This window comes from Juglans microcarpa x Juglans regia, chromosome 1S (genome assembly GCF_004785595.1).
Source record: "Juglans microcarpa x Juglans regia isolate MS1-56 chromosome 1S, Jm3101_v1.0, whole genome shotgun sequence".
Classification (NCBI taxonomy): Eukaryota; Viridiplantae; Streptophyta; class Magnoliopsida; order Fagales; family Juglandaceae; genus Juglans; species Juglans microcarpa x Juglans regia.
Genome location: NC_054595.1, coordinates 29,761,996 through 29,782,276, shown reverse-complemented (window position 1 = coordinate 29,782,276; position 20,281 = coordinate 29,761,996). Strand labels below are relative to the sequence as shown.

Below are 20,281 nucleotides of genomic sequence, written 5' to 3'. Positions count from 1 at the left end.
AGAAGCATATGAGGTCCTCAAGTTACCACTTCCTGCTAATAATAGACTTGATACTATAATATGGGAGCCTGAGAAGAATGGGATATTTAGTGTTCAAAGTGCATACAAGTTGCTTTCAGCATCTTAAGAAGAGAGACAATTAGGGGAGGTATCATATGGAGAGGAGCAAAGGAAGATGTGGAGACGAATTTGGTCATTGCAGGTACCAAATAGAGTCAAGATTTTTGCATGGAGAGTTTGTCATAATGGTTTGCCAACTTTAAAAAACTTACAAGCAAAGAAAGTGTTGATAGATGCAAGGTGTAGATGGTGTTACATGGAGGAAGAGCATATAAATCATGTTGTACTATATTGTTCTAGACTTCAAGATGTTCTGCTTTCTCAGCTAACTTTCTTAAAAGAAAATGTGGTGCAAACAGACTTTATATATATTGTGGATAGAGTAGTTTGAAGGAACAAAGCTGGGGAATTGGAAAGACTATTCTTATATGCTTGAGGTATTTGGTATAGCAAAACCAATTAATTTTTTAGAATAAGTAGATAGGTCCAGAACAAGCAATAGATCATGCTCTTTCAGTTGCAAAGGAATATGAGTGTGCAGCAGCAGAAAAGCAAATGGGTTCTAAACCTCATTGTGGCTGGCTCTACCCACCTGTTGGTAGTCTTAAGCTAAATGTTGATGGGGCGCTGTTTCATGATCAAGGCAAATCTGGTGTGGGGATGATACTACGAGATGAAACTGTGAAGGTGCTATTTACAGCTAGTAAACCCAAGCATGAGATCATTGATCCTATGGAAGTGGAATTGCTGGCAGTACTGAGGGGTCTACAGTTATGTTTCCCTTTGAGAATTCAGGACCTTCAAGTGGAAAGTGATGCTCTTTTGGTTGTGCAATACCTTACAAAAGGGAGGAGTCTATGTCTATTTGGGGAAGTCTAGTTCTTGAGATTAGAATTCTGTTACTAAGGTGTCCTAAAGTTGTATTACAATATAGAGGTTGTATGGCCAATGTTGCAACCGATCGTCAGGCTAAATATTATTGGCATCTTTGTGACTTAATGGTGTGGTAAAACTCATTTTCTCAAGTGGTTTCACATATCATTAAGCATGATGCCTTGTAGTTTTCTTTAAGAGGAATAAAGCTAGTCTTGTTATAAAAAAAAAATAAAAAATAAAATAAACAATTAAATGGAAAATTACATATATTTTGGTAGAAACTATAAAGTGGTATATACAGACGCAAAACACAAGAACCGCGCACTGAAAATCGCAGTATCCTCGAACGATCGAGCTAACAATAAAGAAGAAACGGCGGCTGTTCCTAACTCATGGACTCCGACTCACCCAACCGTAGCAGCGCGTTAACGGACACGCGCTTCTCCGATCTCAACCCTTCACTCTCTGACCCGGTCCTACAGGCCCTAACCCAAGCTGGCTTCGAGTTCTGTACGCCGGTCCAAGCCGCCACCATCCCCTTACTATGCAGCTACAAAGACGTGGCCGTAGACGCCGCCACCGGCTCAGGTAAAACCCTAGCCTTCGTGGTCCCACTCGTTGAGATCCTCGGCAGAACCAAAACCCATCCTAAACCCCGCCAGGTTCGTTTCCCTCTATTTCTTCGTCATTGTTTCCTCTAAATGATTTTTTTGGTTGCTGAGAATAATCCGGAAAATTAAAGAGAATTTTGGGTCCGGCAGGTAATGGGGATAATTATCTCGCCCACCAGGGAGTTATCGTCGCAGATATATGATGTTGCGCAGCCTTTCGTTTCGACACTACCAAATTTTAAGTCTGTGTTACTCGTTGGGGAGTGGAAGTGAAAGCTGACCTGAAGAAAATAGAAGAGGAAGGAGCTAATTTATTGGTCGGCACTCCGGGCAGAATATACGACATCATGGAACGCGTCGACGGCTTGGACTTTAGGAACCTCGAGGTATTTGTTCTAGTAACTTCACTGTCTTGATTATTAGTTTTGATCTTGCCGTCTCAATATTTACCGCGGATACTATTACCATGTTATATGTTGGGATGACAGAATCTGAATTCGTAGTTGGGATTTTAAGACATATTCCGTAGAAATGTCCAGCGAGTAGTTTTGTTTTTGATTGGTACAGGGTGTCCGAGAACAAAATCTCGATTAATCCCGGGGTGCACAGGCAAATGCTACTCGGGTAATCTATGGAAAGTTCTCTCAGTCGGATGGCCTCTGGAAATTGTTTGCGAGGATTGGAACCTTAGGCCTTGAGGGAGTGAGCCAACCCCTAGGGGTTGAATAGTTTATTAATCATGTAAGGGCTATTTTAGGGTTTGAAATGTGTACTGAACGTTACCTTAAATTTTTCTATAGGGTTGCAACCTTTGTGGCATCTAGCAGCATTGGAAGATTGTAACATGTGTCGCTACAATTTTACTTTTGACTTTTCTGTTATATTTTGAATGACTAGCAATAATGTTCTATTTCTGTACAGTGCATGGCTACTGGCTAGTGCTGAACTCGATTATGCTTTTTGCTTTTTTGAAATATCTACCGTGTGCTCTTGAGATGCTATAGAATAATGATCGTGCAGTTTATATGCTATTTTTCTTGATTGGTACAGATTCTGATTTTGGATGAGGCTGACAGGCTATTGGATATGGGGTTCCAGAAGCAGATTAATTCCATTATATCTCGCTTACCAAAGCTTCGTAGAACTGGTCTTTTTTCAGCTACTCAAACCGAGGCGGTTGAAGAGCTATCTAAAGCAGGGCTGAGGAATCCTGTAAAGGTTGAAGTTAGGGCAGAAACAAAGCTGGTCAATGGTCCTTCATCATCAGGACAACTTAACTTTTCAAAAACACCTTCAGGCCTTCACAACGCGGTACATTGCGTTTCCAGTTGACTTACCCCCATTTTGTGAAATTGCACTTTGACTTGGATTACCCGTTGGTTTAGAGTCTTAATGTTGTCTGACTGATGCTTTGACTATATCAGCGATTAGTTGGTTCATGAAGGTGTTTGTGTATATGGTGTTGTTTGAGAATGTATGTACATTTAGTTTACTGGATGCTCTCCCGGATGGCTTCTTATTCTATATTTTTGGGGAAAAAGAAACTGAACTGCCATATCCTTATGAAGTCATGTTACTTGGAACTTCATTTTAAGTGGAGTTGAAGATAAACTTTAAAAATAGATGATTTGTGGTGCTGTCATGTTCTAAGATTGAGAACATTGAGAAACATTCAACCAAATGTATAAGAACATCTGATACTTATACCAAAAACCATGTAAATTTTATTACATTGGCTACTATGTCTCTTCAAGAGTTACGTCCTTATTTGTCCTTGATCAATCACTTAGTTTTAAGTTGAAGTCTCAATTTTTCTTGCAGTACATGGAATGTGAAGCAGATAAGAAACCATCCCAGCTTGTTGATCTTCTTATCAAGAACAAGTCAAAAAAATTATAATGTAAGTTATGCCAGCATATGATGGTTTGCATTACCTCATTAAAGTACAATGAGTTAGTTCATAAAATTATTTTTCTTGCCTTATGTAGATATTACATGACTTGTGCTTGTGTTGATTACTGGGGAGTCGTTCTTCCACGCCTTTCTGTTTTGAAGGGGTTCTCTTTGATCCCGTTGCATGGCCAGATGAAGCAGGTAATATTAGCACACTGAGTCAATATCGAGGAGTAGCATTTTATGGACTAATTGTGGATATTCTTATTTATCATGATTGTAGACTGTGAGGGAAAAGGCATTAGCTTCATTTAAAGCTCTTTCAAGTGGTATTCTTTTATGTACTGATCTTGCAGCACGTGGACTTGACATTCCAGATGTTGATTGTATCCTGCAGGTAGCTTAATAACTACCTAGATTGGTGTAGCCTATCTGCTATGTTATCTTTAAAGATATATTCTTTTTTTCTTTTAAATTTTACTCTTAAAGCTAGGTGTTAAGTGGTGATATATCTATTGGTTGCTCTTACAGTATGATCCTCCTCAAAACCCAGATGTTTTCATACACAGAGTCGGCCGAACTGCCCGGATGGGTAGACAAGGAAATGCCATTGTTTTTCTATTGCCAAAGGTGAAATTCTTAGATCAGTATCCATGTGATAATTAAGCTCTATTTTCATTCATTTTTCATTTGTTGGTTTTAATTTAAGATGAGAATATTTTTAGTTCCATTCTTACAGGAGGAAGCTTATGTAGAATTCCTACATATAAAAAGGGTTTCTCTTGTAGAGAGGAAATGCTCAGATGAGGCTCCTGATGTTGTTCCTCAGGTAAGCATGAATTTGTGCCACTCTCTCTCTAGTCTCCACCTGTTTAATGCAAACAGACTCCTTTGGATTGAGTGGCGCTATCTGCAGCAAAATGAGAAAGTCCAGGCGGAGGTTTAGAATCCTAAGCTTGTTGAATGTCTAATTCTTGTTAAGTCCATCAAGCTTCGCACTGATTATATGGAATTCGACTACATTTCCCAAAACTGACAATGACAGCAAAAGAGAACATTCGTATCTATCTCTATGGGTTTAGATTTTATCTCCATTTTTTCCGATTTTGATTTGGTGGATAATTGATCCAACCTGAATTCAACTCTTGTTTCAGATCCAGTCTGCAGCGAAAAAGGACCGTGATGTCATGGAGAAAGGAGTCAGGGCATTTGTTTCATATATTCGTGCATATAAGGAGCATCACTGCTCTTATATTTTCAGGTGACTAACAGGCCTTCATCTTTTACTGCAGTGCTGTTTGTCTTTAACTATTTATTAAATCATTAGCATTTATTTATCCAGGTGGAAAGAGCTTGAAATTGGGAAATTGGCCATGGGCTATGGCCTATTGCAGCTCCCTTCAATGCCTGAAGTAAAGCACCACTCACTTTCAACTGAGGGCTTTACTCCAGCTGAAAACATCAATCTGAAGGAGATCAAATATAAGTAAGGCCTCTTCATATCATGAATGTATTTTTTGTAAAAATAGTTTTGAGATGATTTTTAAGTCCCCAACAGGCAATTCAATTGTGGTAGTAATAAAAGATGAAACCTCGAATTTTATTATTTGGATCGTCTTTCTACTGCTTCTGTAAAGAACCTAATCTATTGGTTTTGTGATTTCACGAAAAGAATTGGCTTTGTTGGTGACCTATGTCAACTGAAGACATAGTTAGGAACATCTATTGGGACTGAGAAGGGACAAAATAGAGGAAAAAATAAATAGAAGAAATCTTTTGACAGTAGGCTACTCAACCCGAAATATAACCGTTATTCCATATTAGAATTGGCAAATAAGTAATTATTGATATGAAATGTATTCGTTTTTATCACGTATAATTTTTGTATGAAACCAGTAAATCTGTCATTCCGCATGCCTTGTGCATTTAGTGTGATGAATTTTGTTTCCTGCAATTTCCCATTTAAGCCTGTGCTTATGGCCTGTCTTTGATGATTCAAGAGATAAATCTCGTGAGAAACAAAGAAAGAAGAATCTGCTAGCAAAGAAAGAAGCACAACAGCGAGAACCAAAACCCGATAAGCCCAAGAAAACCCCAAAGCCTGCAGCTACCATCATGAGGAAGAAAACAGCTAAACAGAGACGTGCTGCCCAGACAATTGAAGATGAAGATGATTTGGCACGAGAATACCGCCTGCTGAAAAAGCTTAAAAGGGGAGCTATTGATGAAAGTGAATTTGCTAGGTTAACAGGAACTGACGAGTTACTTTGAAGTGCGTGATGATTGTTCCTGTTCAGGCAAAAGATTCGGCAAGGCTAACCGATGCAACAGGTATGGGAAAAACATTGCAGATGATGGAAGGAGCTTTTTTACTCGGGTTTACTTGTGTCTTTCAGAGCTGGAGGCTGTCCAGGAGTGTTGACACCGGTTATGAGATCTCGTCACTGAATTTCGCACCCTCTCTCTCACTAACAAATGCAACCCTTTCCCTTTTTATGTATTTTTTTTTAGCTTATATGTCCTGCTTTTAAGTATCTTTGGTCTTTGTTTAATCGGACTTGGAGATTGTAGCATGAATCGAGAATTGTAGGGTAATAAGGAGTAATGATACTCGCACGGATAAAACAAAGGCACATGTACACACACGAGCTGATATCGTAATGGACGGTACACATTTTATTTTCTAAATTTGAGGCAGTAAAATAAAAAATGGAGTTCATCCAAATTTGAACTCTCGTTTCGAACAAAGTTAATGAGAAAAATCTATTTTTATTATGTCTTTGTATTTTTACGCACTTTGCACATTTATTGACAAAATTTTGATATTACAATTATAAGGAAAAAAAATTTATTCATCATTCTAACTTTCATCACTTTTTTATCATTATATGATATGGCATTAAATAATAAGTTTACAAGTGAAATGTAATAAATAATTTTTAATTATCTATTTTGTCATATTATAAGATGATGTAAGTTGAGATAATGAGTATAATGAATTTTATAATAGGAGGTGTACTGACACAAAAATAGAAAGACACATTTATTACGCCTGATTGTTTTTTTCTTTTTCTTTTTTAATTTTAATTTTAATTTAATTTTTTTTAATTTAGTGATTAAGAAAATATTGTTTAATAATATTGTGATTTTATTTAAAATATCTAAAAGCATTAAAAAATATTGTGAATTTTTTTTTTTTTTTTCAAAGACTCGACGAAAAGTAAAACAAAAAACGCTCGCTTTCCAAGCGAAGACCGACTTTTCTTCAACTTCGTCCCAACTTCCATATTCCTCCTTCCCTCCATGCCTCTTCTTCGTCTCCGCGCCTATCTTAATCGCCGAACCCTCAAAAACCTCCTCAGACTGATCCGCAAGAGATTCCATATGCTCGCAATGTCCCAACCCAACTCTGAACCCGAGCTCCAATCCTCTTCTGCACCCCGACCTCCTCCACCATTTGATCCAATGGAGCCATCCGTGCCAATATCTTACCCAATCAAAACCCTCGAAGACCTCGAGTCCCAGTCCTACTTCAACTCCTTTCACTACCCTTTTAACAAAGCTTCGGTTGCTCTCCAATCTGGCCCTTCTTATTCATTGCCCAATAGGCGTAGATTGCTCGTGTGCCATGACATGGAAGGAGGTTATGTGGATGATAAATGGGTCCAGGGAGGCACCAATCCCGAGGCATATGCGATATGGCATTGGTATTTGATCGATGTTTTCGTTTACTTTTCGCATAGTCTCGTTGCGCTTCCTCCGCCGTGTTGGATCAATACGGCTCACCGACACGGCGTTAAGGTATATCAGTTTTCCTGGGTTAGTTGCTGATAATGTTTCTGGGTTTTGAGTGTGTGTGCGCCTGCGCACGTACTTAAACTATATGAGGTCGAGGTAGAAATTCGATACTCTTGATCGAAACGAGTTCTAATGCGGGTTGCTTTGGGTAGAGGAATTGGTTTGGAATTGAGCAATTATTTTTCAAAATTTGTGTTTCTATATAAGAACGGCATGTGGTTCTTCGTCGTTTACTGCTTCTGTTAACATTGATAAGGGCTTGATTACAGTAGTTATGACTACTCGTGGGTCATGATTTATATTGTCAAGTCAAGTGCGGGCTTGGACGAATCAATAAAGGATTTGTTATTTATGATCTGTGTTTTGCGTATGAAATATAAGGTACTGGGGACATTCATGGCAGAATGGGATGAAGGGAGGGTTATTTGTGATAGATTGCTTTCAACAAAGGAATCTGCCCATTTGTATGCCGAGCGTCTGGCAGAGCTTGCTGATTCTTTGGGATTTGATGGATGGCTGGTATATATCCAAATCATGCATATTTTTTTTTAATTTCTTTTAGAAAAGAGGATTATACCCAATTTTATTAAAGATGAGTGCTACAACGACAAAGAGATTCCACAAAAGTAAACCTACAAACTGACGAGGCTTGATACGTTATGTTGCATCTACTTTACAAGAAAAATAACTTTATAATCTAATGTACTACATCAAGCCACATCATTTTGTCGGTTTACTTTTTTGGAATCTCTTTATAGTTAAAGCATTTCTTTTTATTAAAACCCTCTCTTGTGGCTGAAGAATACATTTACAAAGTAAAAGCTTTGGCGGTTACAACAACCCAAAAGCCAAAGCCGTTGGGTAGTTATCCTATTTGAGTTTAGATTTTTTCAATTGAACCTATTATGATTACATGTATGCATACAATATTCTTAAGAGTAATGTTATATGTACTTACAATTTTACTTACAAGACTCATTTTGTTAGTTTTCTTTTGAAATCCAAATTTTGAATTTAAAATCTCATGATTTTCAGCGTATCAATAATTGACATGTGAAGAAGTAAGTTTTTTGTAAGTTTTTTTAAGTACATTTAACATTTTCCTTATAGAATAAAAAGATTCAGTTCCTTTGCCTTTATTTGTCATCTTAATCTCTCTTTCATAGGGTTGGAAATTAAAAAAAAAAAAAAAAAAACGAAGGAAAAATTAACTCTTTGTATCAATGCAGCTTGCAAACTCAATTTTTGTTCAGATAGAAGGACCAATGCTGTTTGTGTATTGTGGGTGTCATTAATTTCTCTCACACTTTTCTAAGAGAGTAATATAAGTTCATTACAGAAATTGGCATTTTTTTAATGAGATTGACATGCTGATGTTACACATGTTAAATGGTACGAGCAAATAAAGAAGAGTGTAAGTACTTGCAGATGAATATTGAGGTCAAATTGGATATTGAGCAAATCCCTCTTCTGAAAGAATTTGTCAGCCATCTAAACGAGACTATGCATTCGTTAGTGCCTGGTTCTTTAGTGATATGGTGAGTGTTAGGATATATCATGTTCTTAGTCATGTGTCTTTTCTCAATATAGTGAAATCATATCCAAACTTATAGTTGATTGATTATTGTTGGTTACACAGGTATGATAGTGTTACAATTCATGGTGATCTTCATTGGCAAGATCAACTGAATGAAAAGAATAAACCTTTCTTTGATAGTTGTGATGGAATATTTGTAAACTATAGTTGGAAGGTATGGCTTTCTCTCCTTTCTACCACGTCCAAATTTTATCTCAATATTACATTATTATCAAGAAGAAGAAAGAAAAAACCGTACTGTAACATGCAGGAAAACTATCCAAGGCTTTCAGCTGCTATTGCTGGTGATAGAAAGTTTGATGTGTACATGGGGATTGATGTATTTGGAAGGGGCACTTACGGTGGTGGGCAATGGAATGTATGACTAATATTGATCATATGAGATGCGTGAATCTATATTTTTTAGGGGTTTGGTCTTTTGTGGTCCTATTGATCAACTTTATCTGCATCAGACAAACGTTGCCCTTGATGTGCTAAAGAAGAACGATGTGTCGGCTGCCATATTTGCTCCTGGATGGGTTTATGAGACTAAGCAACCACCTAATTTCCAGTCCGCGCAAAATCAGTAATTGCAATTATTTTTCATTGCAGAGCTCCCCATAATAGAATAGATTTTGTTTCCAATAGAGCGAATAAGCCATTCTGCAGTTTTAAGTATGTTGATAGGTTTTTCCTGAGATTTTATTTGTGGATGATTTCTCAAGTTCTAAATTTTCCTAATCGAATTATGTTAATTCTGTCATGGAGTTTTCAATGTGCACCTCATGAATTCTTTTTGAAACTCATTTGGTTATCATGTGGGTGATAAAACATGATTCATTCTCCCATACTTAATGCTACCAATGGGACCATACATATTTTGTATTCCCTGTTATCTTTGAAGGTAAATCGATGCTGGTATGCATGTGGTTTTTTGTAAGTGTGTACTACCATTAATCTCATTGCATCGTAAAAGAATCCATGCTCTTTATGGAAGTCTGTCTTGCATTTATTACCAATCAGTCCCATTATTTTCAAACGGACTTTTATAATCTATTTTCTTTGAGGTGAAAAGCATTTTAGGTTTCTTGAAGTTGTTTAATGATGCTCTGTTACTGCTATCCTGATTCGGTGTACTCCAATACTACAAGCATCACCTTCTATTTTTAGCATTATAGTTACCTAATCATCCAGAATGGCCATATTTCTTATAACATGTGTCTTATTCATTTAATATTTCTGCTTCATGAGAGATTTTGTATCCTGTTAGTTCTCAATTGTTTGACAATATTCATTAACATGTGATTTTCACTTTGCAGTTGGTGGGCCCTTGTTGAGAAATCATGGGGAATACTGCAGAATTATCCTAAAATGCTGCCTTTCTACACTAATTTTGATCAGGTTGCAACTATCTCAATTTCATCAATGATTTTCTAAACAGCAAGTCCTATGAAAGTTCCTACTGTGACATCACAATTGAAAATCTGCTAAAAGAAAAAAAAAATGTAGAAATCAATAGAGAACAATGCTCCATATGTTCATCTCAACTTCTCAGATAAACTTTTCTATGAGTAAGTTATAACCTCTTAAGAAAATTCGGTTCTTTCCCTGTTTTCTTGATGATGTTAGATCATGGAGTATAAGAATATAATAATGCTACAGACAATAATAATGATACCTATTCTATGATAGGTTATCCAATCTGATCTAATTCAGCTCCTTTCTACAACCTTTTTTAAAAACCCTCGACCATACAACCCTTCCCCTTGCTCTACCCAACCTGTTCAGCAAAGATGGATATTTTGCCCATCTTCAGGTTTATTTATCCCATTTATTTTGGATAAGAATATCTCCCTACCCAGCCAATCTGAGTTTGCTCACCTCTGTTACCTTATCTTGTGCGCTGATCTTTGTTTGATTCTTTTAGAGGTATAAATCCATACAAATGTCCGCAACCCAAGATGGAGAGTCTTCTAAAACCAAGGGTTTTTTTTTTTTTTTTCAGGGGCGTGGTTATCATTTTTCAATTGATGGAACAAAAGTATCAGATGACCCTTGGTGTAACATTTCATGCCAGGGTTTCCAGGTATCACCCAATAGATGTGTTGGTCAATGCTCTATGTTAGCTTTCTAAATAGTTCTAAATTAGCCATTAAGAGGAGAACTTTGAATGCTGTTGAAGGGGAATCATACAAGGGTAATTATCACTGGACAGTGAGAAAAGTATATCATTCAAATTCAAACAGAAAATGATCAAACTAGATCAACAGACCCAAAGCAGTTTTATCATATTCATATACTTTCCTCTTTTACTGTTATGGGGTAGAAAGATATGATTAAATGAAATGATTGGCAAATCTATTATGCAATCCAATGACGTCAAAGTCCTGCAATTAATTGAACTTGTCATCACTTTTTATTGATGTTAGGCATATTAACATTTTTTTTTATTGTTCTGACTCTTGTTCATGTGACAGCCTTTCCTTGAGTTTGCTGATAACCCTTCTCCAGGCATCATTCAAACACTTGTTGAGTGAGTTATGATCTTCATATGTATCTTCTGTAGTTTTTTTCATTGTAAAAGAAGTGGTGGTCTTCCATCCCCGTTATTTCTAGAGAAAAGGATGACAAGTCACATGCTAGCATGACTCAATAGTCCAGAAGATCAATTCATTAGCTCAAGAACTGATATAAATACTGTGAGCTTTGCTACTCATCATCCCCACACACCATCACACTTTTTTTTACCTTTTTAAATATTTTTTGGTTTTATTCTTCCTAAACTAATTGAGGTCTTCTACTCATCATCCATACACCATACATTTGGTAAGAGAAAAAAATAAAAAAATAAAAATTATGTGGTGTGTGATGTGAGAATGATGAGTAGAGTTTTTCTAAATACTATACAGGCTGCACTCAGAAGCTTTGAGTATTTGGTCCATAAACATGAATTATATGGTGCATTCCACTTACAAAATCCATCTGGGTCTATTCTTTTTCCCTTTCGTAAGCCGACTGGCTTTAATTAAGTACTACCAGTAGTGGCGGATCCAACAATTTTTTGGAGGGAGGGGGGCAACTTTTCTACCATGTGACACATTTATGTAAAATAAAAAGAGAAAATTATCATAAAAATGTAACTATATATAAAATTAGATATCGATAATTTGCTACATACACAGAAATAAAATTCCAAAAAAAAAAGAAGTTAATATATGTTTCAGATTTCTAACAATAATGTTTCATAGAATAATATTCATCCATTATTATTTTTGTAATGAAATATTTAGCATTTATTTTCTTCATAGAAACTATCAAGTGATTTTTTAGAATGTTATCTTTCATTCTAGTATATAAGCTAGTTTCTCCAGTTTAATATAAAATCTAGATATTTTTGTGTCACATTAAACATATAATGCTATAATTGAGACTTTAAATAAATTTTTTCTTGTTCAATGAAATCTAGAGGATAAAACCTCTCAACGATTTACATATAGATCATAAACCTTAAAATGATTTTTTTTTTTTTTTTTTTTTTTTTTTTTTTTTTTTTTTTTTATGTATTTTCACTTTGGATTCCATATTAAGAAGCACAATATTGTATAACAAAAAAATTTTCTTTTTTGATAAGTAATATAACAAAAAACTTTGGGATCCATATTAATAAGTTTATACACCATGATTTATTAAAGCTTCCAATAGAAAATGTTTTCTCTCCGTACACTTTGGGTTGTGTAGTCTGTTTCCGGTATCTTCTTGCCTGAATCAGGTCCTTTTAGCCTTTCTTTAATTATTCTGCTTTTAGAGTTTGGAATGGGTTTCCTTAAGCACTTTTAATAGAGACAAAGGTCTTTGTTCTGTCCATGGAGGGAGGAAACCATTGTCGTATCACAGAGACGGGCAGGAAGGTTACCAAAGAGATAATCCTCAACCTGGCCAGTGCTCGTTGGCTAGCAAACACAGTAGAGGAATGTTTTCTCTCAGGGGGTAGGAAGGTTTTTTATAAGAACTATCGAGATGGTGCTAAAGCCCTGTTCATTCACAGGCGCTTCAATGCGTATGGGTGTTTTTTGGAAGTCACAGATTATGGTGGTGGCACAGGTGGCTGAGGTCTCTTAGAGATCCCGGAAGGAGTGGAAGGAAAGGGGTGGAAGATTTTTTCGTTGGAGTTGATTAAAGCTTTGCCTAGGATTGCTTCGACCAAGCAGGCCCTTGCTTTTCCACGGCTGGACAGAGACGATGTTAAGGGGAAGGAGAAGGTGGGGCTGTCCTATGCAGAGGCGGTGTTGGGTGGTGTGGGGAGAAGTATGGTGGTGTCTGGAAACAACAAAGTAGGGGTACAATCACGAGTACATGCAGAGAAAGTTGACAGGTTTGTACCCGAAATGGAGAGTGGGTCAATGTCAAACGTCTGCACAAAGGAAAGCCACTTGCAGAAGGCTCTGTTTTGTTTGAAAGAGGAAGTTACCGAGGTGAATGAGGAATTAAAAACAGTTAGGAAGGAACTAGAATTCCTGACCTCCCTTTTTGATAAAGGCTCGGGCTCGGGCCAAGGCCAGGTCTCTCTTGTTGGGCAGAAGTTTTTCAGGCCCGTCAGTGGAAAAAATAAGGTGGGGATGGGCTGGAGAAGCCCAAACCATATGGGATGGAAGAGAAAATAGATTGGGCCTTGCTTTGAGAAGGGCTCGACTTCTAGGCCCATGTCTGAGGCTCATCTCCCGGTCGAAAGCCCTGAGTCTGTTGAGGGCTCATCCCTGGCGGGTGGATCGGCGCTCTTGACTGGGCCCACGGCGGTAACCTGTGCGACAGGGACTCCGGCGTCGGTTTCCCTCCCGACGGTAGCCTCTGCGACGGAGTCCCTTGCGACGGTAGTCCATGAACAGGAAGATTCTCTCCCTCCGCAAGCGCAGATCTGCTCGATGGTGCACGGGGAGCACACAGTTGGGCCGTCATCCATGGAGGTGGCACAGACTTGGTCGCCGGCAGGATCTGGCCTACCTCCCGAGTCTTTGGTGGTGAAGTCAAATCCTTTGGCGGTGGCTCAGAACCACGCGATGAACACAGATATGGTTGGACAGTCGGGGCTTGCGGTGGCACAGTCGTCGCCTTCGGCTCCTTCTGAGCTGGTTCCTCTCTCCATGGCAGCGGAGGTTGTTGCCCAGACGTCGAAACAAGTTGGTTGTCAGGTTTTGGAGACGGCAGAGGAGTCTAGGATTTCTGAGCACGCTGGTTCTTTGGTGCTGTTTGCGGCGAACAAGGAAGGGGAGGATGAACCTTCTCCTCTCTACTCCTTTCATCCCAACGTGTCAGATTGGGTTATCCAGATGGTGATGGACATTAAGCATATGGTAGGAATTTCTTACGGGGACTTTGAAGCCGAATTTATGGCCCTACTCACAGCCGTTGAGGCTATGAATGCTCAACCCAAATCTGATCAGTCCTTGGCTTCGGCCAAAAAGAGGGAAAGAGAACTCAAAAGACTATCATGGGCAATGAAAGAGGATAAGAGAGAGAAGAGCTCTAATCGAGAGCAGTGTAAGGGGAGGGGTAAAATGGTTGTCCCATGAAGCCAAAAATAGTATCAATAGTATCATGGAATGTGAGGGGGCTGCATGATCCTAATAAGCGGCTCCAAATCAGAAATTTACTTTGTCAATGGAAGGGGGATATCATATGCTTACAAGAGACTAAGTTGGAAGATATTACAAGACAAATAGTTCGTAGCCTATGGAGAGGACAACATGTCGGGTGGTCCTTCCTACCATCCAAATGAGCTTCAGGGGGAGTTCTAATTATGTTTGACACAAGGGTGGTGGAAAGGGTGGAGGAGTGTGTGGGTGATTTTACGGTTGCATGTTCTTTTGTTAATATAGAAGATGGATTCAAATGGGCTTTTGTTGGTGTGTATGGCCCAAATATTGACTCGGAGAGAAGACTTTTGTGGGAAGAACTCGCGGGAGTTCTAAGTTGGTGGGAGATACCAAGTTGCATCGGGGGGGATTTCAACATATCTCGCTTTCCAAGCGAAAGGTCGGGTGTTTCTCACATTACATCAGCCATGAGAGATTTTTCTGACTTCATATCAGAACAGGAGCTCATGGACCTTCCACTATCAAGAGGCACGTTTACCTGGTCCAACAACCGCGATTGCCCATCTTGGTCGAGGATTGATAGATTCTTGCTTACTCCCAATTGGGAGTCGCACTTCTCCGATGTAGTCCAAAGAAGATTACCCCGTTTATGCTCTAATCACTTCCCCATCATTTTAGACTATGGAGGCATCCAAGGGAGTAGAAGGTATTTTAAATTTGAGCATATGTGGCTTAAAACTGATGGTTTTGTGGACAAGGTCAGACAATAGTGGACTTCTTACACTTTCCAAGGTTCTCCAAGCTTCATTTTGGCAAAAAAGTTGAAAGCGCTGAAACAGGACCTGAAGCAATGGAATGAACAAGTTTTTGGTAATGTGTCTCAGTAGAGGCGTTCTCTTGTGGAGGAGTTACAGGGTTTGGAAGGTGAGGAGGAGGCCAAAACTCTTTTTGAACTTAAAAAAACTCGAAAGAATCAGATAGTGGCTGATCTTGAAAGATTAACTTTGATGGAGGAGATTTTATGGAGACAGAAATCAAGGGTGCTCTGGCTTAAGGAGGGGGATAAATGCACGAAATTCTTCCATAGGATGGCCAACTCTCATAGGAGGAACAATGCTATTGATATATTGTGGTGGATGTGGCAGCTTCTTCGGATAAGTTGGTAAATAAATAATCACATTGAACAATACTATCAACAACTCTTATTTGAAGAGCACAACTGGAGACCGAAAGTGGATGGTTTGTCTTTTTCCACACTAGACCAGCAGAGTGCAAGGTGGTTAGAGAAGCCTTTTACAGATGAGGAAGTGTGCAAGGTTATCAGAGGTATGGCAAGTGATAAGGCTCTTGGTCCGGATGGTTTTACTATGGGATTTTTTCAAGTTTGTTGAGAGGTGGTCAAGGAAGATATAATGGAAGTTTTTCATGAATTCCATACCAATGCTACCTTTGAAAAGAGTCTCAATGCCACATTCTTAGCCCTTATCCCTAAAAAGGTGGGGTCAAGGGAAGTGAGAGATTATCGCCCATAAGTCTTGTGAATGGGGTGTACAAGATTCTTTCCAAGTGTTAGCAAATAGATTGAGCTCAGTGGTGGAAAAACTAATCTCAAAGCCACAAAATGCATTTGTCAAAGGTAGACAAATCCTTGATTCGGTACTTATCGCAAATGAAGTTTTGGATGGTCGATTGAAGTCTAGAGTACCCGGGCTACTTTGCAAGTTAGATATGGAGAAAGCGCATGATCATGTCAACTAGAAGTTCTTACTTTACTTACTTGGTAGATGTGGTTTTGGGGGGAAATGACAAAAATGGGTAGAATTTTGCATCTCTTTAGTTCGTTTTTCTATCTTGGTAAATGGCACACCGGTGGGTTTCTTCAACTCATCTCGTGGCCTGAGACAGGGAGATCCGCTTTCTCTTCTACTTTTCTTATTTGTCATGGAAGCACTCAGTAAGATGATTGAGGGTCTGGTAGACGGGGGGTTACTCCATGGCTTTGCGGTGGGGAATGATGATCTCAACATTTCCCATTTGCTATTTGTTGACGACACGCTTATCTTTTGTGGTGCACACTTTGGCCAGGTTCATGCCTTGAGAGCGTTACTCCTTTGTTTTGCCGCTGTATCCGGTTTGAGCATCAACCTTGCAAAGTCAGAATTAGTGCCAGTGGGTTGTCCCCAATGTGGAGATTTTAGCTACTACTTTGGGATGCAAGATATCTTCGCTTCCTATGAAGTATTTTGGCTTACCTTTGGGTGCCTCCTTTAAATCGGTGAGGATTTGGAATGATGTGATCGAAAGGGTGGAGAGCAGATTGGCTGCTTGGAAGAGGCTATATTTGTCGAAAGGTGGTAGGTTATCTTTGATCAAAAACACTCTTTCAAACTTACCCACCTACTTTTTGTCTCTATTTCCACTTCCTACAAAGGTGGCTAACCGCATTGAGAAGCTACAAAGGGACTTCTTATGGAGGGGATTGGGGGAAGAGTTCAAATTCCACCTGGTTAATTGGCCAGCAATTTGTACCCCAATGTCTGGGAGAGGTTTGGGGATTCGCCACTTGTTGAAATTCAATCAAGCTCTGTTGGGTAAGTGGTTGTGGAGGTACCAAACCGAACGAGAGAGCTTATGGAAGTCCGTTATAGATTCACAATTCGGGAAAGCTTGGGGAGAATGGTGCTCAAATGAGGCTCGAGGCACTCATGGAGTGGGGTTGTGGAAAAACATTCGGAGTCTTTGGAGGACCTTTCGAGGACATGAACATGTTGTTGTGGGTGATGGTTCGCGGGTCCGCTTTTGGTCTGATAAATGGTGCGGTAACTATTGCCTACGAGATACCTTCCCTACTATCTTTGCGCTCGCTAGAGAAAAGGGGGCATCGATCGCCGATCTTCTAGTCTTTTCAAATGGCACCCCGCAATGGAGTATTGACTTCACTAGGGCAGCCCAAGATTGGGAGTTAGAGCCTATTACAGAGTTCTTTGCGATATTATATTCTACAAGCATATCAGGGGGCATCGGAGACAAGATTCTTTGGAATCATTCTAAGAAATGTATTTTCTTTGTCAGATCCTTTTATCAAAAGCTTACGAACCCCGGAAAGCCTATGTATCTATGGAAGAGCATTTGGCAGACGAAAGCCCCGTCAAAAGCAGCCTTTTTTGTTTGGACAGCATCGTTGGACAAGATCCTTACTATAGATAATTTGAGGAAACGACAGGTTATTGTCCTAGATTGGTGTTGTATGTGTAAGAAGCATGATGAGTCAGTTGATCATCTGCTTTTACACTGTGAGGTGGCCAAGGGCATGTGGGATGATTTTTTCTCAAGAGTTGGATTGTCTTGGGTTATGCCGTGTAGATTGGTGGATTTTCTCGCAAGCTGGAGAGGACTATACGGCAATTCTCAGATAGCGGCAATTTGGAGGTTGGTACTAATATGTTTGTGTTGGTGTATTTGGAGGGAGAGAAATGCAAGAAGTTTCGAAGACCAGGAGAGAACACTGGAAGACCTAAAAGTTGTCTTTTTTAAATTATTGTTCTCATGGGTGGGGGCCATTGTTTGTAACGGACTTAGTATCCATGATCTTCTTCTTTCTTTTGTAACTTCTAACTAGGCATTTCTTCATGTATACTTCCTGTGTACTTGGGCTTTGCTTATTTCGATGAATATAATATATTTGATTACTTATAAAAAAAAAATAATAAGTTTATTATTTATTCTCTCTTAAACGTAGTTTTAATTTAATTTTGGTGAGGCCACATCCTTGAAAATAGAAAATATATAAAAATTATACAAGATTTTGGGACTATCAGAAAAAAAAGGTGGAGAGAGGCATTTCTAGGTATATTGAAATTTTAAAAAATTTTAGAGAGCTTAAGGGGATTATAAATATTTTGAGAGGGGCCATTTTCTATATTTTATAGAATGATGAATAAAATCTAGGGGCTGTTTTTGAATTTTTTTTAAAAAAATTGGGGGGCTTTGTGGGTCTGCCAATGACTACCAGGTTTTCTACCTATAAGTAACATATATAGTTTTCGAATGGTAGTTTGACAGAAGCGTCTTATAGTGGGGGAGGAAACATCACATTTAAAGGAACTCTTGGTGACGATGCTTTTTTGGCAAGAAGACTTTTTCGTGGAGAAATTCCTTTGGAGAATTTGCCCATCTTCTGTACATACTCTGTAAGCTCTCTAATGTATATTCAAGTTGCTAAGCACTCTGGTGAGAACTTAATGATTATGAGTGATTTGATTTGTTTCTTTGGCTTGTGGAGAGCTTTTGATAACGACAGACTAATCCAACTCTTGACCGTATTGAATGTCTGCCAGCATAATATAAATTTTACAGACTAATCCAACTCTTGACCGTATTGAATGTCTGCCAGCATAATATAAATTTTACAGCATCTTGCATGCGTGCCACCAAAAAGAGTAATACCAAACGGATCACAGATTTATATTCCATCTGCTTTTCTATTTGCATATAGTTCAACTCTAACCTACATGATGGATGCAGGTGAGATCAGAGGGCGACTCTCAATTGGGCCTCTCTCTTCATTTCTCCTCTACAATGAATGAAAGCACATCTATACTTCTCGCATCCGGCGATTTTAACCAATTCTCAAGTAAATTCAGTAAAGTAATTCCAACACAGCGGCTTGAAAAGCCGGGAAATTCCTTTGGATGGGTCTTACAGGAGGGTAGCATTGCACTTGAAAGCGGAGACATGTTAACAGAAATCCATGCTGTGTGCTACAGGTCAAAGTATGAATCTAGTGCTCGCAGTTCAGTAAAGTATTTTGCAGAGCTAGGTCATCTCACCATTAGAACTTCTCATGAAAAGAAGTTGGATTTTCTGGCTTCTTCCTCGTGGCTTGTTGACGGTCAATTTATAAAATGGGCTTGTGGTTCTCGGGGTTCAAAGACCCTTAGTGTAAAAATCGTTTGGAAACTGAAACATGGAACTAGTACAGCATTCTCGAACTACAATATCTATGTCAAGAAAGTAACAAAACAGGTAGAAGAGGTGGCGGAGTATCTTGGAACGGCACATGTGGAAGCCTTTTATGTTTCTGATCTTGTAGTTCCTTCTGAAACTTCTAGCCTCAAATTCATTGTTCAAATGTGTGCAGCTGATGGAACTTGCCAGAATTTGGATGATTCTCCAACGTTTACAGTTGATGCTGAAGGTCCCTTATAAGTTAACTATTGCTGCTGCTTTTTGTTATTTGGGGTCTCTTTTTTGTGTAATACTATTTGTCATATATCCTTTTCCAAGGCAAGGTAGAATGGTAAATGATGGCGGCACTAGTGTTGTATCATGGCAATAAAGTGACAACAAAATCAAATTATAATATAATTGTATGTCGCCCAGATTATGATAAAATAATTGTCTTTCAAGTTTCTCTTCTAGTCATATTTCCCATTACTTGGGGAGTCTGTGAAACGTTAGTGGAAACATAGGATTTACCAAGCACTTCAAAAAAAATAATAAAATGATCCAATATTGACTCAGACGTTAGGGAGAAATTAAAGAAGAAAGATGAAGATAACTAAAATAGGCAATTAATATTTGACAGGTTAAAAATTAAACTTTTTCATCTCATATAATTATTATAATTCTTTCAAATTTTCAGAAAAAATATAATAAATAATTATAACTTTTCAAATTTCAAAATAAAAATTATATTATATTAATATTTTATTTATTTTTTTAATAAAATATTTTATCTTGTCTCTCTTATTTACGTAACCCAACCATTCCTGATAATGAAAACCAAACCACCTTTCTTTTGGAAGTATTATCCTCGAGCCCTCAACAAAGAAACAAAGGAGGATCCATCCGGCCGCTATCTCTCTATATTCTTG

General features: G+C 38.4%; 2 protein-coding genes across 3 annotated transcripts; both read left to right on the top strand.

Moving 5' to 3' along the window:
* The first annotated feature begins 1,216 nt into the window (after window positions 1–1,216).
* LOC121246608 (DEAD-box ATP-dependent RNA helicase 18-like) lies at window positions 1,217–6,045 on the top strand. Its single transcript, XM_041144794.1, is given in 12 exon segments — window positions 1,217–1,598; window positions 1,698–1,803; window positions 1,806–1,933; window positions 2,598–2,858; window positions 3,369–3,451; window positions 3,536–3,641; window positions 3,724–3,837; window positions 3,972–4,070; window positions 4,180–4,269; window positions 4,595–4,701; window positions 4,783–4,926; window positions 5,441–6,045. Coding segments are annotated over 12 exon segments (1,779 nt in total). The 5' UTR covers window positions 1,217–1,328; the 3' UTR covers window positions 5,712–6,045.
* Window positions 6,046–6,650: 605 nt separating this feature from the next.
* LOC121246603 (cytosolic endo-beta-N-acetylglucosaminidase 1) lies at window positions 6,651–19,813 on the top strand. 2 transcript variants are annotated; one of them, XM_041144787.1, is made up of 11 exons: window positions 6,651–7,241; window positions 7,620–7,757; window positions 8,667–8,776; window positions 8,878–8,989; window positions 9,086–9,193; window positions 9,288–9,400; window positions 10,134–10,215; window positions 10,820–10,900; window positions 11,292–11,347; window positions 18,460–18,595; window positions 18,930–19,813. In XM_041144787.1, exons 1-11 carry the CDS (start codon window positions 6,744–6,746, stop codon window positions 19,611–19,613), a joined length of 2,118 nt encoding a protein of 705 aa, XP_041000721.1. In that variant the 5' UTR covers window positions 6,651–6,743; the 3' UTR covers window positions 19,614–19,813. The 2 variants fall into 2 exon arrangements, with proteins under 2 accessions (XP_041000721.1, XP_041000722.1); XM_041144788.1 differs by lacking the exons at window positions 11,292–11,347; window positions 18,460–18,595.
* The last annotated feature ends 468 nt before the right edge of the window (window positions 19,814–20,281 follow it).

Bases quoted from the DNA above. Each gene is read 5' to 3' on its own strand.
- LOC121246603 (XM_041144787.1), top strand. From the start codon at position 6,744: ATGCCTCTTCTTCGTCTCCGCGCCTATCTTAATCGCCGAACCCTCAAA. The intron at 9,194-9,287 runs GTATGACTAATA...TATCTGCATCAG, and splicing joins ACGGTGGTGGGCAATGGAAT to ACAAACGTTGCCCTTGATGT. The intron at 11,348-18,459 runs GTGAGTTATGAT...TTCGAATGGTAG, and splicing joins ATCATTCAAACACTTGTTGA to TTTGACAGAAGCGTCTTATA.